At 40.7% G+C, this 26,162-nt stretch overlaps 1 protein-coding gene across 2 annotated transcripts in view; it reads left to right on the top strand.

The window, feature by feature from the left end:
- OCA2 (OCA2 melanosomal transmembrane protein) overlaps positions 1-26,162 on the top strand; it is a 249,191-nt gene that overhangs the window by 182,919 nt on the left and 40,110 nt on the right. For both annotated transcript variants that reach the window (XM_022590517.2, XM_022590518.2), the window contains exons 19-20: positions 8,448-8,507; positions 9,146-9,250. In XM_022590517.2, the coding sequence (XP_022446225.2) occupies positions 8,448-8,507; positions 9,146-9,250 (165 nt within the window). The remainder of the gene's footprint in view (positions 1-8,447; positions 8,508-9,145; positions 9,251-26,162) is intronic.

Genomic DNA, 26,162 nt, shown 5'->3' with positions numbered 1-26,162 from the left:
ACCTCCATACTGTTCTTCATAGTGGCTGTATCAATTTACATTCCCACCAACAGTGTAAGAGGGTTCTCTCTTCTTCACACCCTCTCCAGCATTTATTGTTTCTAGATTTCTTGATGATGGCCATTCTGACTGGTGTGAGGTGATCCCTCATTGTAATTTTGATTTCAATTTCTCTAATGATTAGTGATGTTGAACATCCTTTCATGTGTTTGTTGGCAATCTGTATACCTTCTTTGGAGAAATGTCTCATTAGGTCTTCTGCCCATTTTTGGATTGAGTTGATTGTTTTTTTGATATTGAGCTGCATGAGCTGCTTGTAAATTCTGGAGATTAATCCTTTGTCAGTTGCTTCATTTGCAAATATTTTCTCCCATCTCTGGGTTGTTTTGTTTATGGTTTCCTTTGCTGCGCAAAAGCTTTTAAGTTTCATTACGTCCCATTTGTCTATTTTTGTTTTTATTTCCATTTCTCTAGGAGGTGGGTCAAAAAGGATCTTTCTGTGATTTATGTCATAGATTTTCTACCTATGCTTTCCTCTAAACATTTTATAGTGTCTGGCCTTACATTTAGGTCTTTAATTCATTTTGAGTTTATTTTTGTGTATGGTGTTAGGGAGTGTTCTAATTTCATTCTTTTACATGTAGCTGACCAGTTTTCCCAGCACCACTTATTGAAGAGGCTGTCTTTTCTCCATTGTATATTCCTGCACCCTTTATCAAAAATAAGGTGACCATATGTGCATGGGTTTATCTCTGGGATTTCTATCCTGTTCCCTTGATCTATATTTCTGTTTTTGTGCCAGTACCATACTGTTTTGATTACTGTAGATTTGTAGTATAGTCTGAAGTCAGGGAGCCTGATTCCTCCAGCTCCGTTTTTCTTTCTCAAGATTGCTTTGGATACTAGCGGTCTTTTGTGTTTCCATACAAATTGTGAAATTTTCTGTTCTAGTTCTGTGAAAAATGCTCTTGGTAGTTTGATAGGGATGGCATTGAATCTGTAGATTGCTTTGGGTAGTATAGTCATTTTCACAATGTTAATTCTTCCAATTCAAGAACATGGTATATCTCTCCATCTGTTTGTATTATCTCTCCATCTGTTTGTATCATCTTTAATTTCTTTCATCAGTGTCTTATAGTTTTCTGCATACAGGTCTTTTGTCTCCTTATGTAGGTTTATTCCTAGGTATTTTATTCTTTTTGTTGCAATGGTAAATGGGAGTGTTTCCTTAATTTCTCTTTCAGATTTTTCATCATTAGTGTATAGGAATGCAAGAGATTTCTGTGCATTAATTTTGTATCCTGCTACTTTTCCAAATTCATTGATTAGCTCTAGTAGTTTTCTGGTAGCATCTTTAGGATTCTCTATGTATAGTATCATGTCATCTGCAAACAGTGACAGCTTTACTTCTTCTTTTCTGATTTGGATTCCTTTTATTTCTTTTTCTTCTCTGATTGGTGTGACTAAAACTTCCAAAACTATGTTGAATAAGTGGTGAGAGTGGGCAACCTTGTCTTGTTCCTGATCTTAGTGGAAATGATTTCAGTTTTTCACCATTTTGGATGATGTTGGCTGTTGGTTTGTCATATATGTCCTTTATTATGTTGAGGAAAGTTCCCTGTATGCTTATTTTCTGGAGGGTTTTTACCATAAATGGGTGTTGAATTTTGCCAAAAGCCTTCTCTGCATCTATTGAGATGATCATATGGTTTTTCTCCTTCAGTTTGTTAATATGGTTTATCACATTGATTGATTTGCATATATTGAAGAATCCTTGCATTCCTGGAATAAACCCCACTTGATCATGGTGTATGATCCTTTTAATATGCTGTTTGATTCTGTTTGCTAGTATTTTGTTGAGGATTTTTGCATCTATGTTCATCAGTGGTATTGGCCTGTAGTTTTCTTTTTGTTTTGACATATTTGTCTGATTTTTGTATCAGGGTGATGGTGGCCTCATAGAATGTGTTTGGCAGTGTTCCTTTCCCTTCTATATTTTGGAAGAGTTTGACTAGCATGGGTGTTAGCTCTTCTCTAAATATTTGATAGAATTCACCTATGAATCCATCTGGTTCTGGGCTTTTCTTTATGGGAAGATTTTTAATCACTTTTTCAATTTCCATGCTTGGGATTGGTGTCTTTATGTTTTCTATTTCTTCCTGGGTCAGTCTCAGAAGGTTGTGCTTTTCTAAGAGCTTGTCTGTTTCTTCCAGGTTGTCCATTTAATTTGCATATATGTCTTGTAGTAGTCTCTCATGATCCTTTGTATTTCTGCAGTGTCAGTTATTACTTCTCCTTTTTCATTTGTAGTTCATTGATTTGAGTCTTCTCCCTTTTTTTCTTGATGAGTCTAGCAAATGGTTTATCAATTTCGTTTATCTTCTCAAGAACCAGTTTTTAGTTTTATTGACCTTTGCTATCATTTCATTCATTTCTTTTTCATGTATTTCTGATCTGATGTTTATAATTTCTTTCCTTCTGCTAACTTTGAGGTTTTTGTTTTTCTTTCTCTACTTGCTTTAGGTGTAAGGTTTGGTTGTTTTTTGAGATGTATCTTGTTTCTTCAGGTAGGATTGTATTGCTATAAACTTCCCTCTTAAAACTGCTTTTGCTGCATCCCATAGGTTTTTGGTCATCATGTTTTCAAAGTCATTTGTTTCTAGGTATTTTCTGATTTCCTCGTTGATTTCTTCTGTTATCTCTTGGTTATTTAGTAGTGTATTCTTTAGCCTCCATTTGTTTGTATTTTTTACATTTTTTTTTCCTGTAATTGATATCTAGTCTCATAGTATTGTGTTTGGAAAAGATACTGGATACAATTTCAATTTTCTTATATACACCAAGGCTTGATTTGTGACCTAAGATATGATCTATCCTGGAGAATGCTCCATGAGTCCTTGAGAAGAAATTGTATTCTGTTGTTTTTTGATGGAATGTCCTATAAATATCTCTTAAGTCCATTTGATTTAATGTATAGTTTAAATCTTGCATTTCCTTATTTATTTTTATATTGAATGATCTGTCCATTGGTGAAAGTGGGGTGTTAAAATCCCTTATTATTATTGTGTTACTGTTGATTTCCCCTTTTATGGCTGTTAGCATTTGTCTTATGTATTGAAGTACTTCTATGTTGGGTCCATAAATATTTACAGTTGTTATATCTTCTCCTTGGATTTATCCCTCGATCATTTTGTAGTGTCCTTCTTTGTCTCATCATAATCTTTATTTTAAAGTCTATTTTGTCTGATATGAGAATTGCCACTCCAACTTTCTTTTGATTTCCATTTGCATGGAATATATTTTTCCATCCCCTCACTTTCAGGCTGTATATTTCCCTAGGTCTGAAGTGGGTCTGTTGTAGACAGCATGTATACATGTCCTGTTTTTGTATCCATTCAGCCAGTCTATGTCTTTTGGTTGGACCATTTAATCCATTTACATTTAACATAATTATCAATATGTATGTTCCTATTACCTTTTTCTTAATTGGTTTTGGGTTTGTTATTGTAGGTCTTTTCCTCCTTTTGTGTTTCCTGCCTAGAGATGTTCCTTTAGCATTTGTTGTAAAGCTGGTTTGGTGGTGCTGAATTCTGTTAGCTTTTGCTTGTCTGTAAATGTTTTAAGTTCTCCGTTGAATCTAAATGAGATCCTTGCTGGGTAGAGTAATCTTGGTTGTAGGTTTTTCCCTTTCATCAGTTTAAATATGCCCTGCCATTCCCTTCTCTCTTGCAGAATTTCTGCTGAAAGATCAATTGTTAACCTTATGGGGATTCCCTTTTATGTTACTTGTTGCTTTTCTCTTGCTGCTTTAAATATTTTTTCTTTGTATTTTATTTTTGATAGTTTGATTAATATGTTTCTTGGTGTATTTCTCCTTGGATTTATCCTGTATGGGACTCTGTGTGCTTCCTGGACTTGCTTGACTATTTCTTTTCACATATTAAGGATGTTTTCCACTATAATCTCTTCAAATATTTTCTCAGTCCCTTTTTTTCCTCTTCTTCTGAGAACCCTATAATTCATATGTTGGTGCATATAATGTTGTCTTAGATGTCTCTGAGACTGTCCCCAATTCTTTTCATTCTTTATTCTTTATTCAGCTCTGCAGTAGTTATTTCTACTATTTTATCTTCCAGGTCACTTATCCGTTATTCTGCCTCAGTTATTCTGCTATTGATTCCTTCCAGAGCATTTTTAATTTCATTTTTTGTGATGTTCACCTTTTTTTAATTTGCTCTTTAGTTCTTCTAGGTCCTTGTTGAACGTTTCTTGTATTTTCTCCATTCTATTTCCAATATTTTTGATCATCTTTACTGTCATTACTCTAAATTTTTTTTCAGGTAAACTGCCTATTGCCTCTTCATTTGTTTGGACTGGTGGGTTTTTACTTTGCTCCTTCATCTGCTGTGTTATTTCTCTGTCTTCTTGTTTTGCTTAACTTACTGTGTTTGGGGTCTCCTTCTCGCAGGCTGCAGGTTTGTATTTCCTATTGTTTGTGTGTCTGCACCCAGTGCATAAAATTGATTCTGTTGATTGTGTAGGCTTCCTGGTGGAGGGGGTTGGTTCCTGTGTTCTGGTGGATGTGGCTAATCTTGCCTTTCTGGTGGCCAGGACCATGTCTGGTGGTATTTTTTGGGGTGTCTGTGAATATATTATGATTTTAGGCAGTGTCTCTGCTAATGGGTGGGTTTGTGTTCCTGTCTTGGTAGTTGTTTGGCATAGGGTGTCCAGCACTGTGGCTTGCTGGTCATTGACTGGAGCTGGGTCTTAACATTGAGGTGGAGATATCTGGTAGAGTTTTTGCCATTTGATATTTAATGGGCCCAGGCGGTCTCTGGTGGACCAATGTCCTGAACTTGGCTCTCCCACCTCAGAGGCTCAGGCCTGATACCTGGCCAGAGCACCTAAACCTTGTTAGCCACCAGGCTCAAAAATAAAGGGAGAATAAAAAATATATTAATTAATTAAAATTTAAAATATTTTAAAAATTAAAAAGTAGCAAAAAGGAATGAAAGAAGAGAGCAACCAAACCAAAAAACAAATCCACCAATGATCACAAGTGCTAAAAGCTATACAAAAAAAAAAAAAAGACAGACAGAAGCCTCGGACAAATGCAAAAGCAAAGCTATACTGACAAAATTCCACAAAGAAGCATACACATACACACTGACAAAAAAAGAAAAAGGAGAAATATATATATACATATATATGTATGTAAAAGGAAGAGAGCAACCCAATCATTAAGCAAATCTACCAATTATAATAAACTCTAAATACTAAACTAAGATAAACATAAAAACAGAAACAAATTAGATGCAGAAAGCAAACCCCAAGTCTACGGTTGCTCCCAAAGTCCACTGCCTCAATTTTGGGATAACTTGTTTTCTATTCAGGTGTTCCAGAGATGCTGGGTACATAGAGTTGATTGTGGAGATTTAATCTGCTGTTCCTGAGGCTGCTGGGAGATATTTCCCTTTCTCTTCTTTGTTCGCACAGCTCCTGGGGTTCAGCTTTGGATTTGGTTCAGCTTTGGATTTGGCCCCACCTTTGCATGTAGGTCATCTGAAGGCGTCTGTTCCCTGCCCAGACAGGCGGGGTTAAAGTAACACCTGATTAGGTGGCTCTGGCTCATTCAGGCTTGGGGGGAGGGAGGGGTATGGAAGGCACCGCGAACCCGTGGCTGTAGAGCCTGGCGTGACGTTGCAACAGCCTGAGGCGTGCTGTGTGTTCTCCCAGGGAAGTTGTCCCTGGATCACGGGACCCTGGCAGTGGAATGCTGCACAGGCTCTGGGCAGGGGATGTGTGGATAGTGACCTGTGCCTGCACACAGGCTTCTTGGTGCCTGCAGCAGCAGCCTTAGTGTTCCAGCCTGTCTGTGGTGTCTGTGCTGATAGCCATGGCTTGTGCCAGTCTCTGGAGGTTGTATAAGCAGTGCTCTGATTCTCCTCTCTTCATGCACCCCAGAACAATTGTCTCTTGCCTCTTAGGCAGGTCCAGATTTTTTCCCGGACTCCCTCCCAGCTAGCTGTGGTGCACCAGCCCCCTTCAGGCTGTGTTTACACAGCCAACCCCAGTCCTTTCCCTGGAATCTGACCTTCAAAGCCCCAGCCTCAGCTCCCAGCCCCGACCTGCCCCAGCCAGCAGGTGAGCAGCCAAGTCTCTTGAGCTGGTGAGTGCTGGTCGGCAACGATCCTCTGTGCAGGAATCTCTCCACTTTGCCCTCTGCACCCCTGTTGCTGCTCTCTCCTCCCTGGCTCGGAATCGCCCCCCCCCCCCGCCCAGCCCCCACCTCCATCAGTGAAGGGGCTTTGTAGTGTGTAGAAACTTTTCCTCCTTCACAGCTCCCTCCCAGAGGTTTGGGTCCCATCCATATTCTTTTGTTTCAGTTTTTTCTTTTCTCTTTTGCCCTACCCAGGTACATGGGGAGTTTCTTGCCTTTTGGGAAGTCTGAGGTCTTCTGCCAGAGTTCAGTAGGTGTTCTGTAGGAGTTGTTCCACATATAGATGTACTTGTGGGGAGTAAGGTGATCTCCACGTCTTACTTCTCCACCATCTTGAAGGCCTCCCTGACCTTGTATATTTTTATCTTCAATCTTTTTTTCTCCCTTATCTGAGTTGATTAAGGGTTATGTTAAATTTGATTTCCCACTTTTTGGCAGTTACATTATCTTTTAGTTGCTTACTCTAGAGATGACAGCTTATATTCTTAACTCATCAAGGGCAAACGTTAATTGTTACGTACACTCTTCAACTCTATTTTCTTTAAACAAAGTTCCTCTACTATATCCAGTACCTGTGGATTCTCATTCTTGCATGTTGGTGGTATATCCAAATCTGTTTTGGTTATTTCTGCTCTTGTTCATGTTACTTGTCTTCTTGTATTCTTGATGACCCTAGATTATAATTTTGTTACTTAATCTTAATCTATGGGACTCTTGAGAGACTACATTTGGGGTTCTTTCTTCCAGAAAGTTCTTTTGTTTGCCTCTGCTGGATGCCAGGGGATAATTTTTTCAGCCTGTTTCGAGGCTGTCAGTGCAGTGTGAGAATCCCTGTTTCAGCCTACAACCTTGCTGCTGCTCACACCTCAGTGCTCTGACTTCAGCCCTTGGTTGGCATCAAGCTCAAGGCAGTTTCATCCTTCCTGCCATTCAAGTCTGCAGCTCCCAGCCAGCTGCAAGAAATATTTTCATGGGAAGGGAGATTCCTTGGAAGACATTACATTGTCTTGCTAATCCAGTAATGCCCTAAAAGTGTGTTTTATCCAGGGTCTATTTATTCAGCTGCAGAAGGGACCTTAAGACCTCCTAGTCCCTCATTTTGAAAAAAGTAGTGGCATTGATTTATTGTATTTGTCTAATTTCAGTGGAACAGGGATGTCAGATCATTGCTGAACCAGCTTTTTGCAACTAGTCACTGCAACAGAAGGATAATTATGTTTCATATTGTGAGGGATTTACATCGTATTATACAATCATCTTTTCACTATATAAATTGATGGAGGAGACAAGTGATGCATATAATCTTCAGCTATACATAAACTTTAGTTTGCTGAAGTGTAGAGCATATATTATATATTTACAACTTTAGATTTGATAGAATTAGGTGTTACATAGTTATCTCATTTGTCATTTTATAAAGGAGTATCTATTGGCTATTTGTATTTTCCTCATATCTTGACTTTCTTTTATAACATAGTCAAGCTGATGTTTTCAGTATTTGTAATCATTCATTATGATGACATCACAGTGAAAAGGCCACATTTGAGAGGTGCTAGGTAGCTATGTCACCCCCATGTCTGGTTCCCTCTCGGTGCTTCCTGTCTGTCATGTACAGATCTGTCATGGACAGCAGAAGATCTCCTCCTCAGCTGGAACAAAGTGGGAGGACTGACCAGAATGGCTCCTGAACTTATGTCTCCATCTAATCTTCTTTCCTACCTTTCTCTGGACACAATTTTCGGAATCTGTCTAGTACTATGAAAATAGTACATGCTTCAGTTAAATAGACGTTTCTTTGAAAGTTATGAAAACCATGCATTTTCTTTATATTCTTCTAAAACTCTGTGATGCTTAGCTTTAAAAAGGAATTTGAAATGCAACTTACTTGCAAGACATTCTATACGGAGAGACATTTCATTATGTACAGGTGAACAGTACTCCTATACAGCGATCTTAAAATAAAGAAATGGCCTTCCATCCAAATGTAAATTTAGCATGGATATTAACTCAAATTAATGAGAAGTTCCTGCCTCTGCTACTGTGCTCTTCTCAATGAATCTTCAGTGTGCATATAAGATAGTAAATTATTTATAGACTGTGTGTTTGATCTTTTATTAAAAAAATGAGAGCGCCATGTTCACTTATTCTCATTTTAAAGACATGTTTTTAAAAATTTGATATATTCTCAGTTTTAAACTGATTCTTATCATACCTCTATTTCTTCTAGGCATTGGCACATCTCCACTTAATAGAGTATGTTGGAGAACAGACTGCTTTGCTAATAAAGGTACATTAAATACTGCAATATAATGTGCTCCAGCCACTATTCCTTTGATTTTTTTTTAAATTGGCAAGAATAGGTCACATTAATTATATAAAAAAGTATATCAGGGAACCTATTTTATCTTGTGTAGCTAAGAGATGAAAAGAGACTTTTTCAAAGAATATATAATTACAGATGCCTGCAATTTTGCTATTAGCCTTTAGTTAAAAACTTTCTGGGAAGGAGAGAATTGAGACAGCAGTCTCAGTAAGTGATGCACAGAGGTCGCAGCCTAGGGTCACCACACGGGAAGTGAGGTCAGTGTGACCAGTGTGTCACCTGGTGTCCCACCAGGAATGGGAACACTGGACCTGCTGCCCCCCACCCCGTCCCAGCCCCCAAGGGTTGGTTGGCTTGAGCATGATTGGGAGTCACTCCTCTCAGTTACTTGTAGACCCTGGCCCAGGCTCCTGGTAGGGGTCGGGAAAGCCCAGTTGGTCCTGTTTGCACACCTGGGTCTCCCTTGCTCTCCTTGTGTGGAAGAGGAAGGACCAAGAGCCCTGTGGTCCCTTCTGAGTCTCACATGTCCTAGCATCAGATCCTCAGTGCATATGATCTATGTAGCTATGGTACACTGCCCTGCTCTTATCTGTTCCTTCCAGATGGTCCCAGAAGATCAGCGCCTTGCAGCTGCCATCATCTTGGTGGTCTGGGTCTCAGCCATCGCATCGTCCCTGATTGACAACATACCATTCACTGCTACCATGGTGAGTCACAGTCTCCTCCATGTGATGAGGGCCCAGGTTTCACCTGCACACAACCTGGACTCACCCTTCCTTCCAGAGGAAGCAGAGAATGAGCCCTGTCCCTTTACTGCACTAACAGTTTAAGGGGACAGATGTGATGGATCCCAGGCAGCAGCTGGGAGCTGAGGCCTACAGCTGCTGTGGGCAGTGAATCCCAGGATGGCTGTTTGTTTCAGGGTCAGTCTGACTGGGAGCTGCCACCTCTCATGGAAAAGACAGTCTTTCTTTCTTTCTTTTTTCAAAGAAAATTGGAAGACACCAAAGACAGAGCCTGGTTGAAGGTGTTCATCCTTTATTCCTGACAAATGCAGGAGCTATTCTAACTGGCTGGGGTAGCTTCTGGTGCTATGGCCTGGATAAGATTTTGAATTCTCTGTGTGACCTTGACCCAAGTCAAGATTAGGGGGTCCATATTAGAGGACTTTTACAGGGTTGTTCCTGCTGTGTCTTCTCACGTCACTGATTGCTCAACTTAGGGCAGAATTGTGAATGCCTGGTATGACAGCATAAAGGTGGGAACAGGAACCTCGGGTCCTGTCACAGCACCTGGTATCCCAGGTGTGATGGGCATGCATGAACACTCCTCATGGCTGGATTCTCAATAGAGGAGACTTATCTCTTGTTCTTGTGACCTTGAGGGCCACTCCTCTCACACAGGACCTTAGGGTGACTGGGGCTCTATGTCACCATGCATTGCCTGGAATCACAGTGTCTGCTGCGTTGATGCTCCAGTTACCTAGCTATTGTTCTTCCAGGGTCTGGGTTTGGTAATTCTGAGTTAATTCTGTGGCTATTATTATTTCTTCATGAAGCCCTGAGTTAGAAGAGTCATCTGGATGTTGTTGAATGTGCTGTTACTGCTCAGCAGGTGCTGTCATTACTGTGGTCCTGCAGAGGGCCAGGGGCAGCAGCACCTCTCAGGCAGGCTAAAGCAGCAGAGCCCTGGGCTTCTGAGATGCCAGGTCAGCTTGCGTGTGAATCCCTTTCTTAGTTGAAATAGATTCTGTAGAAGACCCTGTGCATCTGAACCCTATGTAGCTGAAGCCCAGAGAGTTTCATCAGCAAACCTTTCTGTGCTTCCTCGAGGCCCTGCATGCTCACAGCTGATGCACTCTACCTTCTTGGGGGCTTTCAGGTTTCAGGACCCAGGCCCTCTCTTGGACTGAACAAAATGGTCCCTATTGTTGAAAATTTAGATTCCTCTACTTTCTAAAAATATGACAATTTTGGTATTTTTCTTCCCCAAATATTAATAATTACTCAAAATTTAAATTTAAAAAATACATCAAAGGAATCACAGAGGGTAGGATAACAAATATCAGTACACTTACCACCCAAAATGAGGAAAGTTTTATTCCCTCTGCTTCAGGTTTTCTTGTTTGTTTTGTTTTTAAGAAATAAAACATTATAGAGGAATGTAACATTCTCTGCTCCTTCCCTCAACCCCAATATCATTCTGTCCTTACCTTTCCTGAGGGAACTACCTTCATAAATCTGGGGCATATCACTGTGGAAGGGATTAAAAGAAAGATCTTAGTTTGTGTGAGTCAACATGGTATGGAAACTAACTCCTGAGAAACCAAAACAGCAGCTGCATGGCATGGAGCTTCCTACAGCCCACAGATCTCTGCCACCTGAATTTACCATGTCAGCACATGATATCCACTATGGCTGCATCAGAGGAGGGCCACTTGGGTTTCTGCCTTAGTCTGGAAGTGGCATCAGAAGTGACCTGTCACAGTCCTTGGGTGGGAAGCGGACACATGGCCCTGTCCAGATGCAGGGTCCTGGGAAGTATGCAGCAGAGAGAGCTGGGCAGACACTTAGGTCTGCACCACTGTCCCTTGCTCCCTTCCTCCCTCCTTTTCACTTGGCTGTCTTTTTCTCCACTTCTTTCTCATTTTTGTGGCGTTCAGGGGATGTGATCTGTAGGATTTCATACTTAGACATCCCTGAAATGCCCTTTGACCTAGTATGTGGCCAGTTTGCCCCATGGGAGAGCAGAATTCTGCACATGCCCACATGTACAAGCACATTGACTGTACTGTTAGAGCTTCTTTAGATTCACTCATTCTTTCTCTAATCAATCAATTCTGATAGAGCAAATCACTTTACTGGTTTATCTATTTCAACAGACAATTCAATACATTTTTATGAGTACTATACAGTCGGATTAGGCATTAGAGGTTCATTATCTGTATCTCTTCAGGATGGTGGTTTCTTTCACACTGTGTAAGGTCTCTCTTCATCTCTGCTCTGAGCTTCTGCCTGGTTTATCTTTTTCCAATTCTTTATTTTCAATCTTTTTTTAAATTGTTTTTTAAATCCCTTTTTAGTTGTATTTTTTAAAACAACATGCAAATGGATTTTTAAAATTTCAAGCAGATCATCTCTGTTAAGAGAATAGTTTTGAAACTGCTAGGTGACATTTCAGGGGGCTCTGAGGAGCTCTAGTATTTTATGTTTCGGCACAGAAAGAATTCAGTGAGAGACAAAGTGGTAGATGAGAAGTGATTTATTATAATAGGATGCTTGTGAGGCTTACAAGAGGGTGCTGCACCCGAGAACTTAGTGGGCTCCAGTTTTATAATTAAAGGAAAAGTGGGAAGGGGGACAAGACCATCTTCTTCCTCATTCTTGAGTAGACGTCAAACTTCCATCATAAGCTCTTCCTCCAGGTTGGGCAGGGGAGTTTTCTTGTCCCTACATGATCAGGCCAGGACTGTCATGGTGCAATGGAAATGAGCAAAAAGGCAGTAACATATGTTAAAAATTGTAAATCATCTCAGGTTTTAGTATAATGTCACCTTTTCCTTATATTTTTGTTTATAGTGTGTGCAATGGAGAATGTCCTAAGAATTCTTAACTTACTGAGCTCACTGGGCAGGATGTGGGTCTCATGCCACCATTGTTTTATTGTTTGGGGGCATGTCTCATGTTTCTGTTGTGTGGTTTTGTTGCTAAGCTTGGTTTTGTGGTTAAGCAAACCTGCTTTCTTGAGTGATCATTAATTTACAGAAGTCTCCCATACTTTTTCTTTACTTACCATCCCCTAATAGGATTAACTATTTAATTACCTACATTGTCCCTTTACTCTTTCCCTTTTGGTTAACATGTTTAAATTTATTGTGTTGACTGAGAGACTTGAGTTTATTTCTACTATTTTATTAAGGTTTTGCATTTATTATGCTTTTCCTTTTCTGATTCTTTTTTCCCTGTTATTTTCTGATTTCTCTTTGATTGATAAATCTCATCCTCCAACTGGCTTGGGTGGTGCTGATTTTATTCCTAAGTCTTTTAGTGGGGATCTTTCTATTTGTAATGCACATAGTTGTATCTGCATTTCAAACAACAGTTGCAATCAACATGAGAAATAAAATATTGCCTGTCAAATATCAGTAAATAACGGATGCCACAGTCATCAGCAGTTGCAGCCACCTCCAGTGGTGAGCCAGTGAGCCCTGAGGGGACTCGGGAAGGAAACAAAGAATGCCTGCCATCTAGCACCCATCAGACTGCACAACGGTGAGCCCTGAGGGAACTCAGGATGTGAAAACACAGGATACTAGCCCCAAATGCCTGAGGTGCCTATCAAAGGAATGATTTCAATGAGCCCAGACTCTTGCACCTTCCCATACATGGAAAAGCGCTAAATTTCTTAACTTGAGATATCTGTTTTCTTTCATTAACAGTAATTTTTAGACATTCAGAGTACCTGCCCTTTGTTGTAAAACTCCTATATATCCTGGTCCCCCGCCCACCCCCGCCTCTTTGGAGCAGTTTTCTCAGGGTTATTAGAGATACTGCCTCCTGGGCTTGAATTCCTAAGAATATCCACCAAATAAAACATAACTCTCAGCTTTTAGGTTGTGTGATTTTTTTCAGTCGACAAACAGAACCTACTTTAGTTAGTTTAAGAGGATTAGGAGTTTATCTAAGAATAGTGTACAGTTCATGGATTTTCTGAAGGACACCCTGGGTGGGGTTTGCCCCATGAAGCCCCCAACTTCTGCTGCTTTGCCTGGGTTCCCTCTCCCAATGCTGGATGCTGAGTACCTGGGACTTTCTCACTCTATCTTGAGCACACCTTGTCACATTTCTCCAAATTCTCCAAGCCTGATTCTCAAGTAGAAGTGTCTGATTTGGAGGAGCCCATGTCACATGCCTGTTCTAGCTACAAAGGGTTTGGGGAAAGTGAGTTTCCGGCTTCTGCCTTGGGGAGCCAGAGCTCATGAAACAGAGTTCCTCAAACATAGGAGTTCCTCAGAGCCTGCTTCAATACTTACTTAAATGCCTTCTCTGCAATGCTTTCTGTACTTCCCGTGCAAGGCCTTGATTGTCCTCTGGGGTCCTATAACACTTTACACATAACTCCACTAAGGTAGTCATTAAACTGATTGTCAAGACATGTCTGCAGCTGCATTCCCTTATTTACTAGCATTGTGCCTGGCACAAAGAAGATAGTTAACTAGTGTTTGTATGAATAAAGAGGTAAGTAAACCACAGTAGATTAATTTTTCCAAAGTAACTCTTCCTTCACATCACCCTTGGCTTATCATCCTCCAGCAACATTCTGTTACTCTCACTGAGGGAATTGGGCACCTCAGTGCTCACTGTGTTTCTGAGAGTCATAGAAAATATTGCTGCACCATCTCTCTACCAGACCTCCCTACCATCTGAGACATACCCTCCTCTCCAGTTGGGCTGGTGCCACTTTCCTTAGCATGATACTGGGCATCTTTCTTGTGCCTTTGCCTACAATATTCTTTGCTGCTGGTAACAGCCATTCCCCTCAACTCTCTCCTCCCTTTTCCTGAGAGCTGGTCTCTCCAACATAGAGCCCTCTATGTTCCCCCAGTGGGAGGCTGTCCCTTCTCTGTATTCTTCTTCCCTGTGGCAGCTACTATCACTGCTGGCTGGAGACGCCAGATGCTGGTCAAATGCATCAGCACTGGGAATCTCTGGTGTGCCCTGAGAAGACCCTGGGAATAGATGGATATTATGAATGCATTAGCATTGGAGACACTGCCAAAGGTGGCAGATGTGAAGCCAAATCTGGTCTCCGTATTCCAACACCGAGTTAAATCTAGAGACAGAGTTTTGGGTGAAGTGGAAAAGAAAAGCTTTATTGACTCGCCAGGCAAAGGGGGCCACAGCAGGCTAATGCTCTCAAAACTGTTCATCCAACCTGAGGGGAGGGGTGGTTTGTGAGGAGTTTTATAGTCCAGGGTGGGGTTGCTGATAAGGATCAGGATGCGTGCAGGGCCCACATTCCTTCAATCCAGAGATCATCTGGCATCAGGTAATGATGGGTGAATTGTGACCTTCTCTGGAATGAAGAGTGCTTCACCAAGTAGTTAACATCTTCCATTTGGTGGGGGTTTCAGTTTGGCAGAAGAGCTCAAAGATATCGCATGTGTATCCCTTGAGGGGGAACCAGGACCCTGCCCCAAGGCTGCACTATTGTTTCTTGACTGCTCCTCCCTTATCACTGCATCCCCTCCTTTCCCTGATTAGCAACCGTTTGAACCTGCCCTTTGGAACTCAGGGAAGGGGACACAGAAAGGCTTTTGTCCCCAGGAGCCCCACAGGGTTCTGCTCAGTTTCAGATGTTCTGTTTCCCTTGGACCTTCCTTCCTGACCACCAGCCTGTGGGCTGCAGGTGCTCATAATCTTTCCTTCCTTGCTGCCTGCCCTGTGGATATGGGGCTTCCTCAATTTCAGCCCTGCAATTGTCCTCATAAAAAATCCATATGTATATAGATATCTCCCCTGCTTCTGGCCTCTGACAGATGCAGTGACATGAATGGGTCCTGGGGAAGTGATTTAGGTTTCCTGCCTGGATAGGATAACTCCTGCACATTTCACAACCCTTCTCCCAACCAGGAACATCTTCACTCTGCACGCCTGAGAAGCCCTCTGAACTTGGAGTGTGTGGAAGGAAGGGGGACTATGGCTCTTTTCTGAGATCTCGGCAGTCATTTGTGTCCCTCTGCACCTCTGGCCTCATCCTTTGCATTCCAGAATCTTTGTGGTCTGACCTGGCTTGCATGGACCTACAGAGCTCGGGCATTTCTAGAAAGGTAGTGCCCCTTCTACTCTATGAGGTCTAGTTTCTTGGACTGTTTCTGAGGCCAGCTCCAACCAAATGTCCCTTAGAGTACCTGCTCCTCACTGTACACTCCTGGGGAGAGCTGCTCAGGGTTTGTCTGCTCTGTGTATTTTTACTTTGGTGAGATTCCCATATTCTCAGTTTTCCTATTTTCCTAGGGGACTAAACAAGGAGACCCAAGAACATCCTGTAGAAATACTGTCAGGTCAATCCAAGGGTAGAGATAGGTTTGCCTGCCCGTGGCCATCAGACATGAAGAGAAAACACAGGAACAGTGACTGGGGTCCCTGCTGCCAGGCTTGCAGAGCTGCCTGTGTTTGAGCTCAACCTCATTCTGCTGTAAGAACACAGCTCTGGCCAATGTCATTCTCCAGGTCAACAGGGAAAAAATTCATGAGATTTAACAACGTTGAAACCTTATTTAAAAAGGTTAGAAAGGGCTTCCCTGGTGGCACAGTGGTTGAGAGTCCGCCTACCAATGCAGGGGACGCGGGTTCTTGCCCCGGTCCAGGAAGATCCCACATGCCACAGAGCGGCATGTGAGCCTGCGCGTCCAGAGCCTGTGCTCCGCAATGGGAGAGGCCACAACAGCGAGAGGCCCACGTACCGCAAAAAAAAAAAAAAAAAAAGGTTAGAAAACTGCCAGTTGCTGTCACCATTTCCAATGAGTAGAAGTGCTGGCCAATTCCTCAGTGGGAGACTTAGGCTGTGCCTGAAAAGGTTGTGAAGCACCTACTCAGAAAGTTCTTTTTGTTAAAAAATTATGAGCATTATTCTAAGGAAGTGAGTTAGAGAGACAAAAGTTCATGTCTTCTTGGGTGGTGTCTTCTCTCCAGAGCGTGCCTTTAGTTTGGGGGTGTTCCTCTGGTATTCACATTGTCAACTGTGAGCTGGGAATAGCAGGTAGGAAGCACTTCACATTTGTTCATGATATTTCTCTTCCAGTGATCAGAGAAGAACACCAAAAAATTCAGGAAATGCCAGAGACTTGGTTTATAACTGGCAGGATCATTTTCTTGAACTTTTGCTTATCTTATAATGTCCAGAGTGGAAAGAACTAGAATGGATGAGCTTATCTATCCAAGTCATCTGGACAGGGCTTCAGTGAAAATTCCAACATGAGCATGGGCAGATTATGGGAGAGCACCCCATGGCTTTTTTGAAATTAGATTTGCTCTTTTAAATTTTCCTAATCCCCCTGCCTGGGTCCTCCCCTTCATTTTGAGCTTTGCTTACCTTAAATGGTGGCACTACTAAACACACTATTAAATCAATTTAATATTTATATTCCATCAATGAATATTCCATCTGTGGAGGCAGAACAGAGAGGGAGACTTTGAAGCAGGAAGCTTGAAGCCTCCTCTCCCCTCTCGCCCCACGTGCCAGTGTTAATTCCATACTTATTTGGAGCAGAGGCAGAGGGAGTAACTGGTATGGTGGATGGTGGCTCTTCATCAATTGGTATGGAAATATTCCAATATTTTAACAAATATTTCCATATAAGGAAATCCCTCTGATGTCTGCCCACCTCTCCTTCTTTCCTCTTCTCCCATCTGCAGTTGACAGGGAGCTGTGGAAGCTACATGTGACTTTAGATCTGCTTTTGTGGGCAGCTATTTTAGGCTTCCCGGTACACCACCCTGGAGACTGTACTGGAAAACTAAAATACACTGCTAATGACTGAAAATTCCCTGACAGTCTTTCTCAATGTAAACCTATCTTTTCAGCCTCATTTGCTTGAACAGGAAGAATTCTCAGACAATATTCAAGTTAAAATATGATTATTCCTGTCCAGGATGTTCAATTCAAAGAATGGTAATTTATGCATAATTTTGTGGGTTTTCTCTAACTGACTTCTTCATCATTATCTGAATTATCATTCAACCTCTATGTGGAAATCATTTTTCATGGCTGGTTTGTTCTCATGCATCCTTTTTCTCTGGGTTTCTTTGTAGTCTCCTCCCCACCACCTGCCCCACAGGAAGTGTTAGGGCAGAGGGCAGACTGCTGTAACCCCTCACAAACAAAAGCACCCTTTAGGGTAGTAAAAGCGAGAAGTATTTCACATTCGCTTTAGCTTTTACGTAATCTCATTTCTACTTTAACTCATCCTTTCCTAAAATATCCAGGAACAAAATAAGGTAGAGGGTTGAATCTGGTCCAGTGAATTGCAACTAGGTTTAATAACATGAACATATGTAGGAATTAACAGCTCAGGTCTGGAGGAGGTGGGTCTGGGCTTGAATTCCAGCTCCACCATTGTGCAAACTAAGAAGGTCAGAATCAGAGAAGGAGAAGTGACAGCAGAACAATTAATTGGCAGGACTCCAGCAGCTTGTTCACTGTGGTCTTGGCAAGCTGTGTTAGTTGCAGTTTTGCCCACTTGGGGTCTGTGCCCAGCTTCTCTGGTGGGGGAGGGTGGCCTTGGGGGCCCTGCAGTGCCCAGGCTGAGAGTTGTTCACCTTCCGTTCCCAAGTCCTGTCCACTACACCTCCGGATCCTAGCTCCACGGCACCCCACAAAAACAAGTCTCACGTTTGGGGTTCCAACAAGCTGAGAGAAAACTGATCACAGCACGTCCCACAGACATAGTACAACAAAAAATAAATTATAAGAATACTCAGAGATTTAAGCACTAAACAAAAAAAATAGCTTCTGGAACTAAAACCCATAACCTTTAAGCTAAAAATATTTAATAATGAATTGAAGAAGAAAAAAGTCACTGTTAGGCCTGAGTTAGTGAGTTTGAAGCCAGTGAGAGAGGTATCTAAAAAGTACAGAGCAAAAGTACAAAGAAATAGAAACATGAAAAAAGGTAAGATTTCGATGAGACCGGTAAAACTAGCACGGTAATGACAGGCATTCCAGAAGGAAGGAAAGGAATACATTGTATTGACAATGCATGGCCCTTCATCCTCAAGTGGGGTCTGGGCATCAGCAGCCCTGGAGGTTATGGAAATGAGGCCTTGGCCACCCATACATGCCAAGCCAGAGCCTGCATTTGGAAAAGATGCCAGGTGGCTGTCTGCACATGTACATGGGAGGTGCACTGATCCACTATAAATAAGCCTGCCAATGCATTACTGCAGTCTTGCCCTCTCCACTCCCATGTCCTATGAAGATGAAAGCTGTCCCTAGTGCTTGTGTGAGGCACTTATGAAATCCTACACAAAGGTATCAGACCAGGAGTGGAGTATTCCTCAGATACCCAAGTGCTTACTCATTTATCAGAAATGAATGGGGCAATTCTACATATAGACTGAGTGCCCAAACTTATATGTCTGACCTGGAGACAGCCAGCAGATATCAACAACAGAATGGCAACCAGTAAGAGAGCAAGACAGAGACAAGTGCACAATGACACCAGTGGTGGTATGTGCAGAAAGGACAGGTGTGGTGCATGCAGGGAGGACAGGTGTGGTGGGTACAGAGAGGGCAGATGTGGTAGGTGCAGACAGGATATATATGGCAGGTGCAGGGAGGACAGGTGTGATGGATGCAGGAGAGCAGGTGGGGTGGGTGCAGAAAGGACAGGTGTGGTAGGTGCAGGGGAGCAGGTGTGGTGGCTGCAGTGGGAGGTTAATATCTGTCTTTGCTTGTAAAAGCCTACTGCATCTTTTCTCTGCAGGCAAGTGGATATAGCCTGTGAACTTCTCTGATTTTTCAATGAAAGGTGGATAGCACCATTTTCTATTAAAAATTTCAACTCTAAATGTTGTCAATAAATTAAAAATTCAAAACAGACCCTTCTGGCTTCTGCTCTTTACATTTTCTTTTCCAGAGGAGCCTCTACTCTTAGGGCTCACTGTCTGGTATTACTCATTATGGTCCCAGGATAGCCATCAATCTAGAAGTCCTGTGCCTGCCCTTGAAGGGTTGCCTGGGTGGCACCCTGTGCCCCAAAGTACTCTCTCCAACTCCCAGAACCACTGCTTCTTCCTGCTTGCTTTTTTTAAAAGTTTTATATTGGAGTGTAGTTGATTTACAATGTTGGGTTAGTTTCAGGTACGTAGCATATATCTATTATTTTCCAGATTCTCTTCCCCTATAGGTTATTACTGAGTATTGAGTAGAGTTCCTGTGTTATACAGTAGGTCCTTGTTGATTATCTATTTTATATATAGTACTGTGTATATGTTGATCCCAACCTCATAATTTGTCCTTGCCACCAATCTTCCCTCTGTGGTAACCATAAGCTTGTTTATGAAGTCTGTGACTCTGTTTCTGTTTAATAAATAAGCTCATTTATATCATGTTTTTAAGATTCCACATTTAAGTGGTGTCATATGATATTTGTCTTTCTCTGTCTGCTTTACTTGGCTTAGTAGTATGATAATCTCTAGGTCCATCCATGTTGCTGCAAATGGAATTATTTCATTCTTTTTAATGGCTGAGTAATATTCCATTATATACACACACACACACACACACACACACACACACACCCCACAACTTCTTTATCCATTCATCTGTCAATGGACATTTGAGTTACTTCCATGTCTTGGATGTTGTAAATAGTGCTGCAAAGAACATTGGGGGTGCATATATCTTTTCAAATTATGGTTTTCTCCAGGTATATGCACAGAAGTGGGATTGGTGGATCATATGGTAATTCTATTTTTAGTTTTTTAAGGAACGTGCATTCTGTTCTCCATAGTGATTGTACCAATTTACATTCCCAACAACAGTGTAAAAGGGTTCCCTTTTCCCCAAACCCTTTCCAGCATTTATTGTTTGTAGACATTCTGATGATGGCCATTCTGACTGCTGTGAGGTGATACCTCATTGTAGTTTTGATTTGAATTTCTCGAATAATAAGTAATATTGAGCTTCTTTTCATGTGCTTTTTGGTGATCTGTATGTCTTCTTTGGAGAAATGTCTATTTACTTCTGCCCATTTTTGGATTGGGTTGCTTGTTTTTTTGATATTGAGCTCATGAGCTGTTTGTATATATTCGAGTTTAATCCTTTGTAAGTCGCATCATTTCTAAATATTTTCTCTCATTCTGTTGTTTGTCTTTTTGGTTTGTCAGTGGTTTCCTTTGCTGTGCAAAAGCTTTTAAGTTTAATTAGGTCCCATTATTTATTTTGTTTTTATTTTCATTACTCTAGGTGGTGGATGCAAAAGGATATTGCTGCAGTGTATGTCAGAGTGTTCTGCCTGTGATTTCCCCTAAGAGTTTTATAGTATCTGATCTTACATTTTAGGTCTTAAATCCATTTTGAGTTTATTTTTCTGTATGGTGTTAGAGAATCTTCTAATTTCATTCTTTCACGTGTAGGTATACAGTTTTCCCAGCACCACTTATGGAAGAGACTGTCTTTTCTCCATTGTATATTCTTGCCTCCTTTGTCATAGATTAATTAACCATAGGTGCATGGGTTTATTTCTGGGCTTTCTATCCTGTTCCATTGATCTATATTTCTGTTCTTATGCCAGTACCATACTGTTTTGATGACTGTAGCTTTGTAGTATAGTCTGAAGTCAGGGGGTCTGATTCCTCCAGCTCCATTTTTTTTTCTCAGGACTGCTTTGGATATTTGGGGTCTTTTGTGTCTTCATACAAATTTTAAGATTTTTTTTGTTCTAGATGTGCAAAAAATTCCATTGGTAATTTGATAGGGATTGCATTGAATCTGTAGATTGCCTTGGGTAGTATAGCCATTTTGACAATATTGATTCTTCCAGTTAAGAACATGGTATCTATTTCCATTGTTTGTGTCATCTTCGATTTCTTTCATCAGTGTCTTATAGTTTTTGGAGCACAGGTCTTTTGCTTCCTTAGGTAGGTTTATTCCTAGGTATTTTATTCTTTTTGATGCAATGGTAAATGGGACTGTTTCCTTATTTTCTTTTCCTGATCTTTCATTGTGAGTGTATAGAAATGCAAGAGATTTCTGTGCATTAATTTTATATCCTGAAACTTTACTGAATTCATTGATGAGTTCTAGTAGTTTTCTGGTAGCATCTTTATGATTTTCTAAGTATAGTATCATGTCATCTGCAAAAAGTGACAGTTTAACTTCCTTTCCAATTTGGATTCCTTTTATTTCCTTTTCTTCTCTGACTGCCATGGCTAGGACTTCCAAAACTATGTTGAATAAAAGTGTTGAGAGAAGACATTCTTGTCTTGTTGCTGATCTTAGGGAAAATGCTTTCAGTTTTTCACCACTGAGCATGACGTTAGTTGTGGGTTTTTTGTATATGGCCTTTATTCTGTTGAGCTAGGTTCCCTTTATGCCCAGTTTCTGGAGAGTTTTAAATCATAAATGGGTGTTGAATTTGTCAAAACCTTTTTCTGCACCTATTGAGATGATCATATGGGTTTTATTCTTCAATTTGTTAATGCAGTGTATCACATTGATTGACTTGCAGATATTGAAAAATCCTTGCATCCTTGGGATAAGTCCCACTTGATCATGGTGTATGATCCTTTTAATGCATTGTTGGATTTGGTTTGCCAGTATTTTGTTGAGGATTTTTGCATCTATATTCATCTGTGATATTGGCCTGTAACTTTCTTTTTTTGTGGTATCTTTGTCTAGTTTTGGTATCAGGGTGATGGTGGCCTCATAGAATGAGTTTGGAGTGTTCCTTCCTCTGCAGTATTTTAGAATAGTTTCAGAAGGATAGGTGTTTAAATGTTTGTTAGAATTCACCTGTGAAGCAATCTGGCCTTGGACTTTTGTTTGTTGAGAGTTTTTAAATCATAGTTTCAATTTCAGTACTTGTGATTGGTTTGTTAATATTTTCTATTTCTTCCTGGTTCAGTCTTGGGAGATTTTACCTTTCTAAGAATTTGTCCATTTTTTCTATGTTGTCCATTTTATTGGCATATAGTTGCTTTTAGTAGTCTCTTAAGATCCTTTATATTCTTGTGGTGTCCATTGTAACTTCTTTATCATTTCTCATTTAATTGATTTGAGCCCTCTCCCTGTTTTTCTTGATGCATCTTGCTATAGGTTTATCATTTTGTTTAGCTTTCCAAAGAACCAGCTTTTAGTTTCATTGCTCTTTGCTATTGTTTGTTTTCATCTCTATTTCATTTATTTCTGCTCTGATCTTTATGATTTCTTTCCTTCTACTAACTTTCAGTTTTGTTTGTTCTTCTTTCTCTAGTTGCTTTAGGTGTAAGTTAGGTTGTTTATTTGAGATTTTTCTTGCTTCCTGAGGTAAGATTTTATTGCTATAAATTTCCCTCTTAGAACTGATTTTTCTGCATCCCCTGGGTTTTGGATCACTGTTCATTTGTTTTCATTTGTCTCTAGGTAGTTGTTTATTTCCTCTTTGATTTTTTCAGTGATCCATTGGTTGTTTAGTAGCATATTGTTTAGCCTCCACGTGTTTGTGTTTTTTACAGTTTTTTTCTTGTAGTTTATTTCTAATTTCATAGCATTGTGGTCAGAAAAGATGCTTGATATGATTTCAATTTTCTTAAATTTACTGAGGCTTGCTTTATTGTCCCACATGTGGTCAATCCTCGAGAATGTTCCATGTGCACTTGAAAACAATGTGTATTCTTCTGCTTTTGTATGGAATGCTCTATAAATATCAATTAAGTCCATCTGGTATAATGTATTATTTAAGGCTTGTGCTTCGTTATTGATTTTCTGTCTGGATAGTCTGTGCATTGATGAAAGTGGGGTGTTAAAGTCCCCCACTATTATTGTGTTACTATCATTTTCTCCTTTTATGGCTGTTAGTGTTTGCCTTATATTTTGAGGTGCTCCTATGTTGGGTACATATATATTTACAATTGTTATATCTTCTTCTTGGAATAACCCTGTGATCATTATGTAGCGTCCTTCTTTGTCTCTTGTAACAGTCTTTATTTTAAAGTCTATTTTATCTGATATGAGTATTGCTGCTCCATCTTCCTTTTGGTATCCATTTGCATGGAATATTTTTTCCATGCCCTCACTTTCAGTCTGTATTTGTCACTAGATCTGAAGTGGGTCTCTTACAGACAGCATATATATGAGTCTTGTTCTTGTATCCATTCAGCCTGTCTATGTCATTTGGTTGGGGCATTGAATCCGTTTACATTTAAGGTGATTATAGATATGTTTGTTCTTATTGCCATTTTATTAATTGTTTTGGATTTGTTTTTGTAGGTCTTTTTTTCTTCCCTTCCTCTTTTGTTCTCTTCTCTTGTGATTTGATGACTAACTTTAGTGTTGTGTTTGGATTCCTTTTTTCTTTTGTGTGTGTGTATCTATTGTAGATATTTGGTTATGGTTACCATGAGGTTTTGATATAGCACTCTTTACATATACAATATTGTTTTTAGTTGCTGTTCTTTTAATTTCAAATGCATTTCTAATATCCTGAATTTGTACCCTCCTCTTCTCACAATTGCTGACTTTGATATCATATTTGTGTGTGGATGATGTTTACTGTATGTTTTCCTCTACTGGTGAGCTTTTCCATTCTTAATTTTCTTGTTTCTAGTTGTGGCTTTTTCTTTTCCACCTAGAGAAGTTCCTTTGGCATTTGTTGTAAAGCTGGTTTGGTGGTGCTGAATTCTCTTAGTTGTTGCTTGTCTGTAAAACTTTTGATTTTTCCATTGAATGTGAACAAGAGCCTTGCTGGGTCCTTCTACTGTGCCATCTTGTCTCCAACCTCCTTCCTGTTGTTTTCTACCAGGACACCTCAGTTTCTCTCCTGGGGGTTCTAGCCATGAGTCCTGTCATTCCTGTAAGAGGCAGTCCTGCCAGCCTTCCTTAATTGTTATTTGTCTTGCACTCACCTGAGCTGTCCTTCCCATGGTCCTAGATCAGACATCCATTGTAGTGGCTACACGTCAAGCAGCAAGGACTGTGCCTTCTTGCTCAGAATGCAGAAGAAATGCTTCATATTTTTTTAGATGAATTGATATTATGGTATTTAAATTTAAATATATATATATTTAGATGAGAGAAATTAAGAGGTACAAACTTCCAGTAACAAAATAAATGAGTCACAGGGTTGAAATGTACAGCATGAGGAATATAGTCAATAATAATGTAATATCTTTGTATGGTGACACATAGTAACTAGACCTACTGTGATGATCATTTTGCAATGTACAGAAATATCAAATAACCAAGTGGTGCACCAGGAACAAATATAGTGTTGTAGGTCAATTATACTTCAAAAACAAATAAACAAACAAACAAAAACAAGTTCATAGTGAAAGGTCAGATTTGTAGTTGACAGAGGTGGGGTGTGGGAAAGTGAGAATTGGATGAAGGTGGTCAAAAGTTACAAACTTCTAGTTATAAGCTAAATAAGTACTAAGAAAATGTACAGCATGATTAATATAATTAACAGTACAGTATATTACATAAGAAAGCTGTTAAGAGAATAAATCCTGAGTTCTCATCACAAGGAATAATTTTTTTTCCTTTTATTTTGTATCTATATGAGATGATGTATGTTAACTAAACTTGTGGAAATCATTTCATGATGTCTGTAAGTCAAATTATTATGCTATATACCTCAACCTTACACAGTGCTGTATGTCAGTTATATCTCAATAAAACTGGAAGAAAAAAATAGGAATGATATAATGCTTTTGTTTAAGAATGTCAACATAGGCTAGCAATTACATCCTTGGGAATTATTTTTAATTGGGGTGACACATATTACATATTAACTTAAGATTTATGAGTGAGTCACATTTTTTTCAGAATTCTTTGGCAGCACGGCTGAGGTGACCAGTCCAGAGGCAGGTACTCAGCTGCTTCTTCTGTGGAGCACTGTGTGCTGGACTGACTCAAGGAACATTTCAGGAGGTGAAGGAACAGCTGTCCTAGGACAATGTCAGAAAGGATGAGGCTGTTTTGAGGAAAAGGCCATATACAGAACCAAAGCCAAACCAGTCGTCTCAGGGGAACACTGAGGGTCCTGGCTCAGCCTGACCGGCAGTGTGTGTGGCCCTGGCAGGCATCCCCACGAATTCTGAGGTTGGCAGCAATCTGACCTCAACCTGTGTTCCTCCCTGTGGTGGGGATGCCTTGGGGCTCAGCTGGGATTTGTCCAAACAGAACCTTTTCTTATACCTACAAAATTCTCCACATCTACAGGGCCATGACCCTAGAATATCCATTGTCTAAGACTGAAAGCAGTTTGCTTTGAAGATGTTTGGAAGGCCTGGAAATTGATTCCTTTAATACTGCCCAGTCCTGGACCCTGCCTTAGAGTTTGTTGTGGCTGATAACTCTGTAACCCAGGTCAACAGGCCTGACAACATGGGTCCCCTCCTGCTGATCCCTCTTCTTTCCACTGTCCCTTTCTTCCCTAAACACTTTGCCTGTCATGACTATCATTATGATTATCTCTGTGCATTAAATGTCAGCTCCCTTCTGTTTATTTGACTTCACTGCCTTCACTTGGCAAAACCCCTGCTGAAGTAGGTGATGTAAGTGAGGCTCACCACCCCCTACTGGCCTCGCGTGCACAGGCAGAGGACCAAGCACCCAGGCTGCCATCTGGCTTCACAACCACAGCCCTTCCTCAAGGTCCCTCTGTGCCACATGCCACACACCTGCTCCCTGGGCCTCATGTGCCCATGCCTCTCGACCACTTCTGCATGCTTTTCATCTCTTCAAGCCCCCAGAATCTTCCCTTCTTCCTTGAGTTGATGACCTTGCTTTCCATTTGTGAAGAAATGAAAACAATCATGTGGGGGCTTCCACAGATAATGAGCTCTGTGCCCCAGGGCGTGCTGCCTTCCTCCAGCTGTTTGGGGGAATTCCTGCCCTTCACCTGCTGCCAGA

The sequence above is a fragment of the Delphinapterus leucas genome, chromosome 8 (genome assembly GCF_059928025.1).
Source record: "Delphinapterus leucas isolate spDelLeu-1000000601 "Yukka" chromosome 8, BTC_Dleu_Yukka2, whole genome shotgun sequence".
NCBI lineage: Eukaryota > Metazoa > Chordata > Mammalia > Artiodactyla > Monodontidae > Delphinapterus > Delphinapterus leucas.
This window is presented reverse-complemented; position numbering and strand designations above follow the sequence as displayed.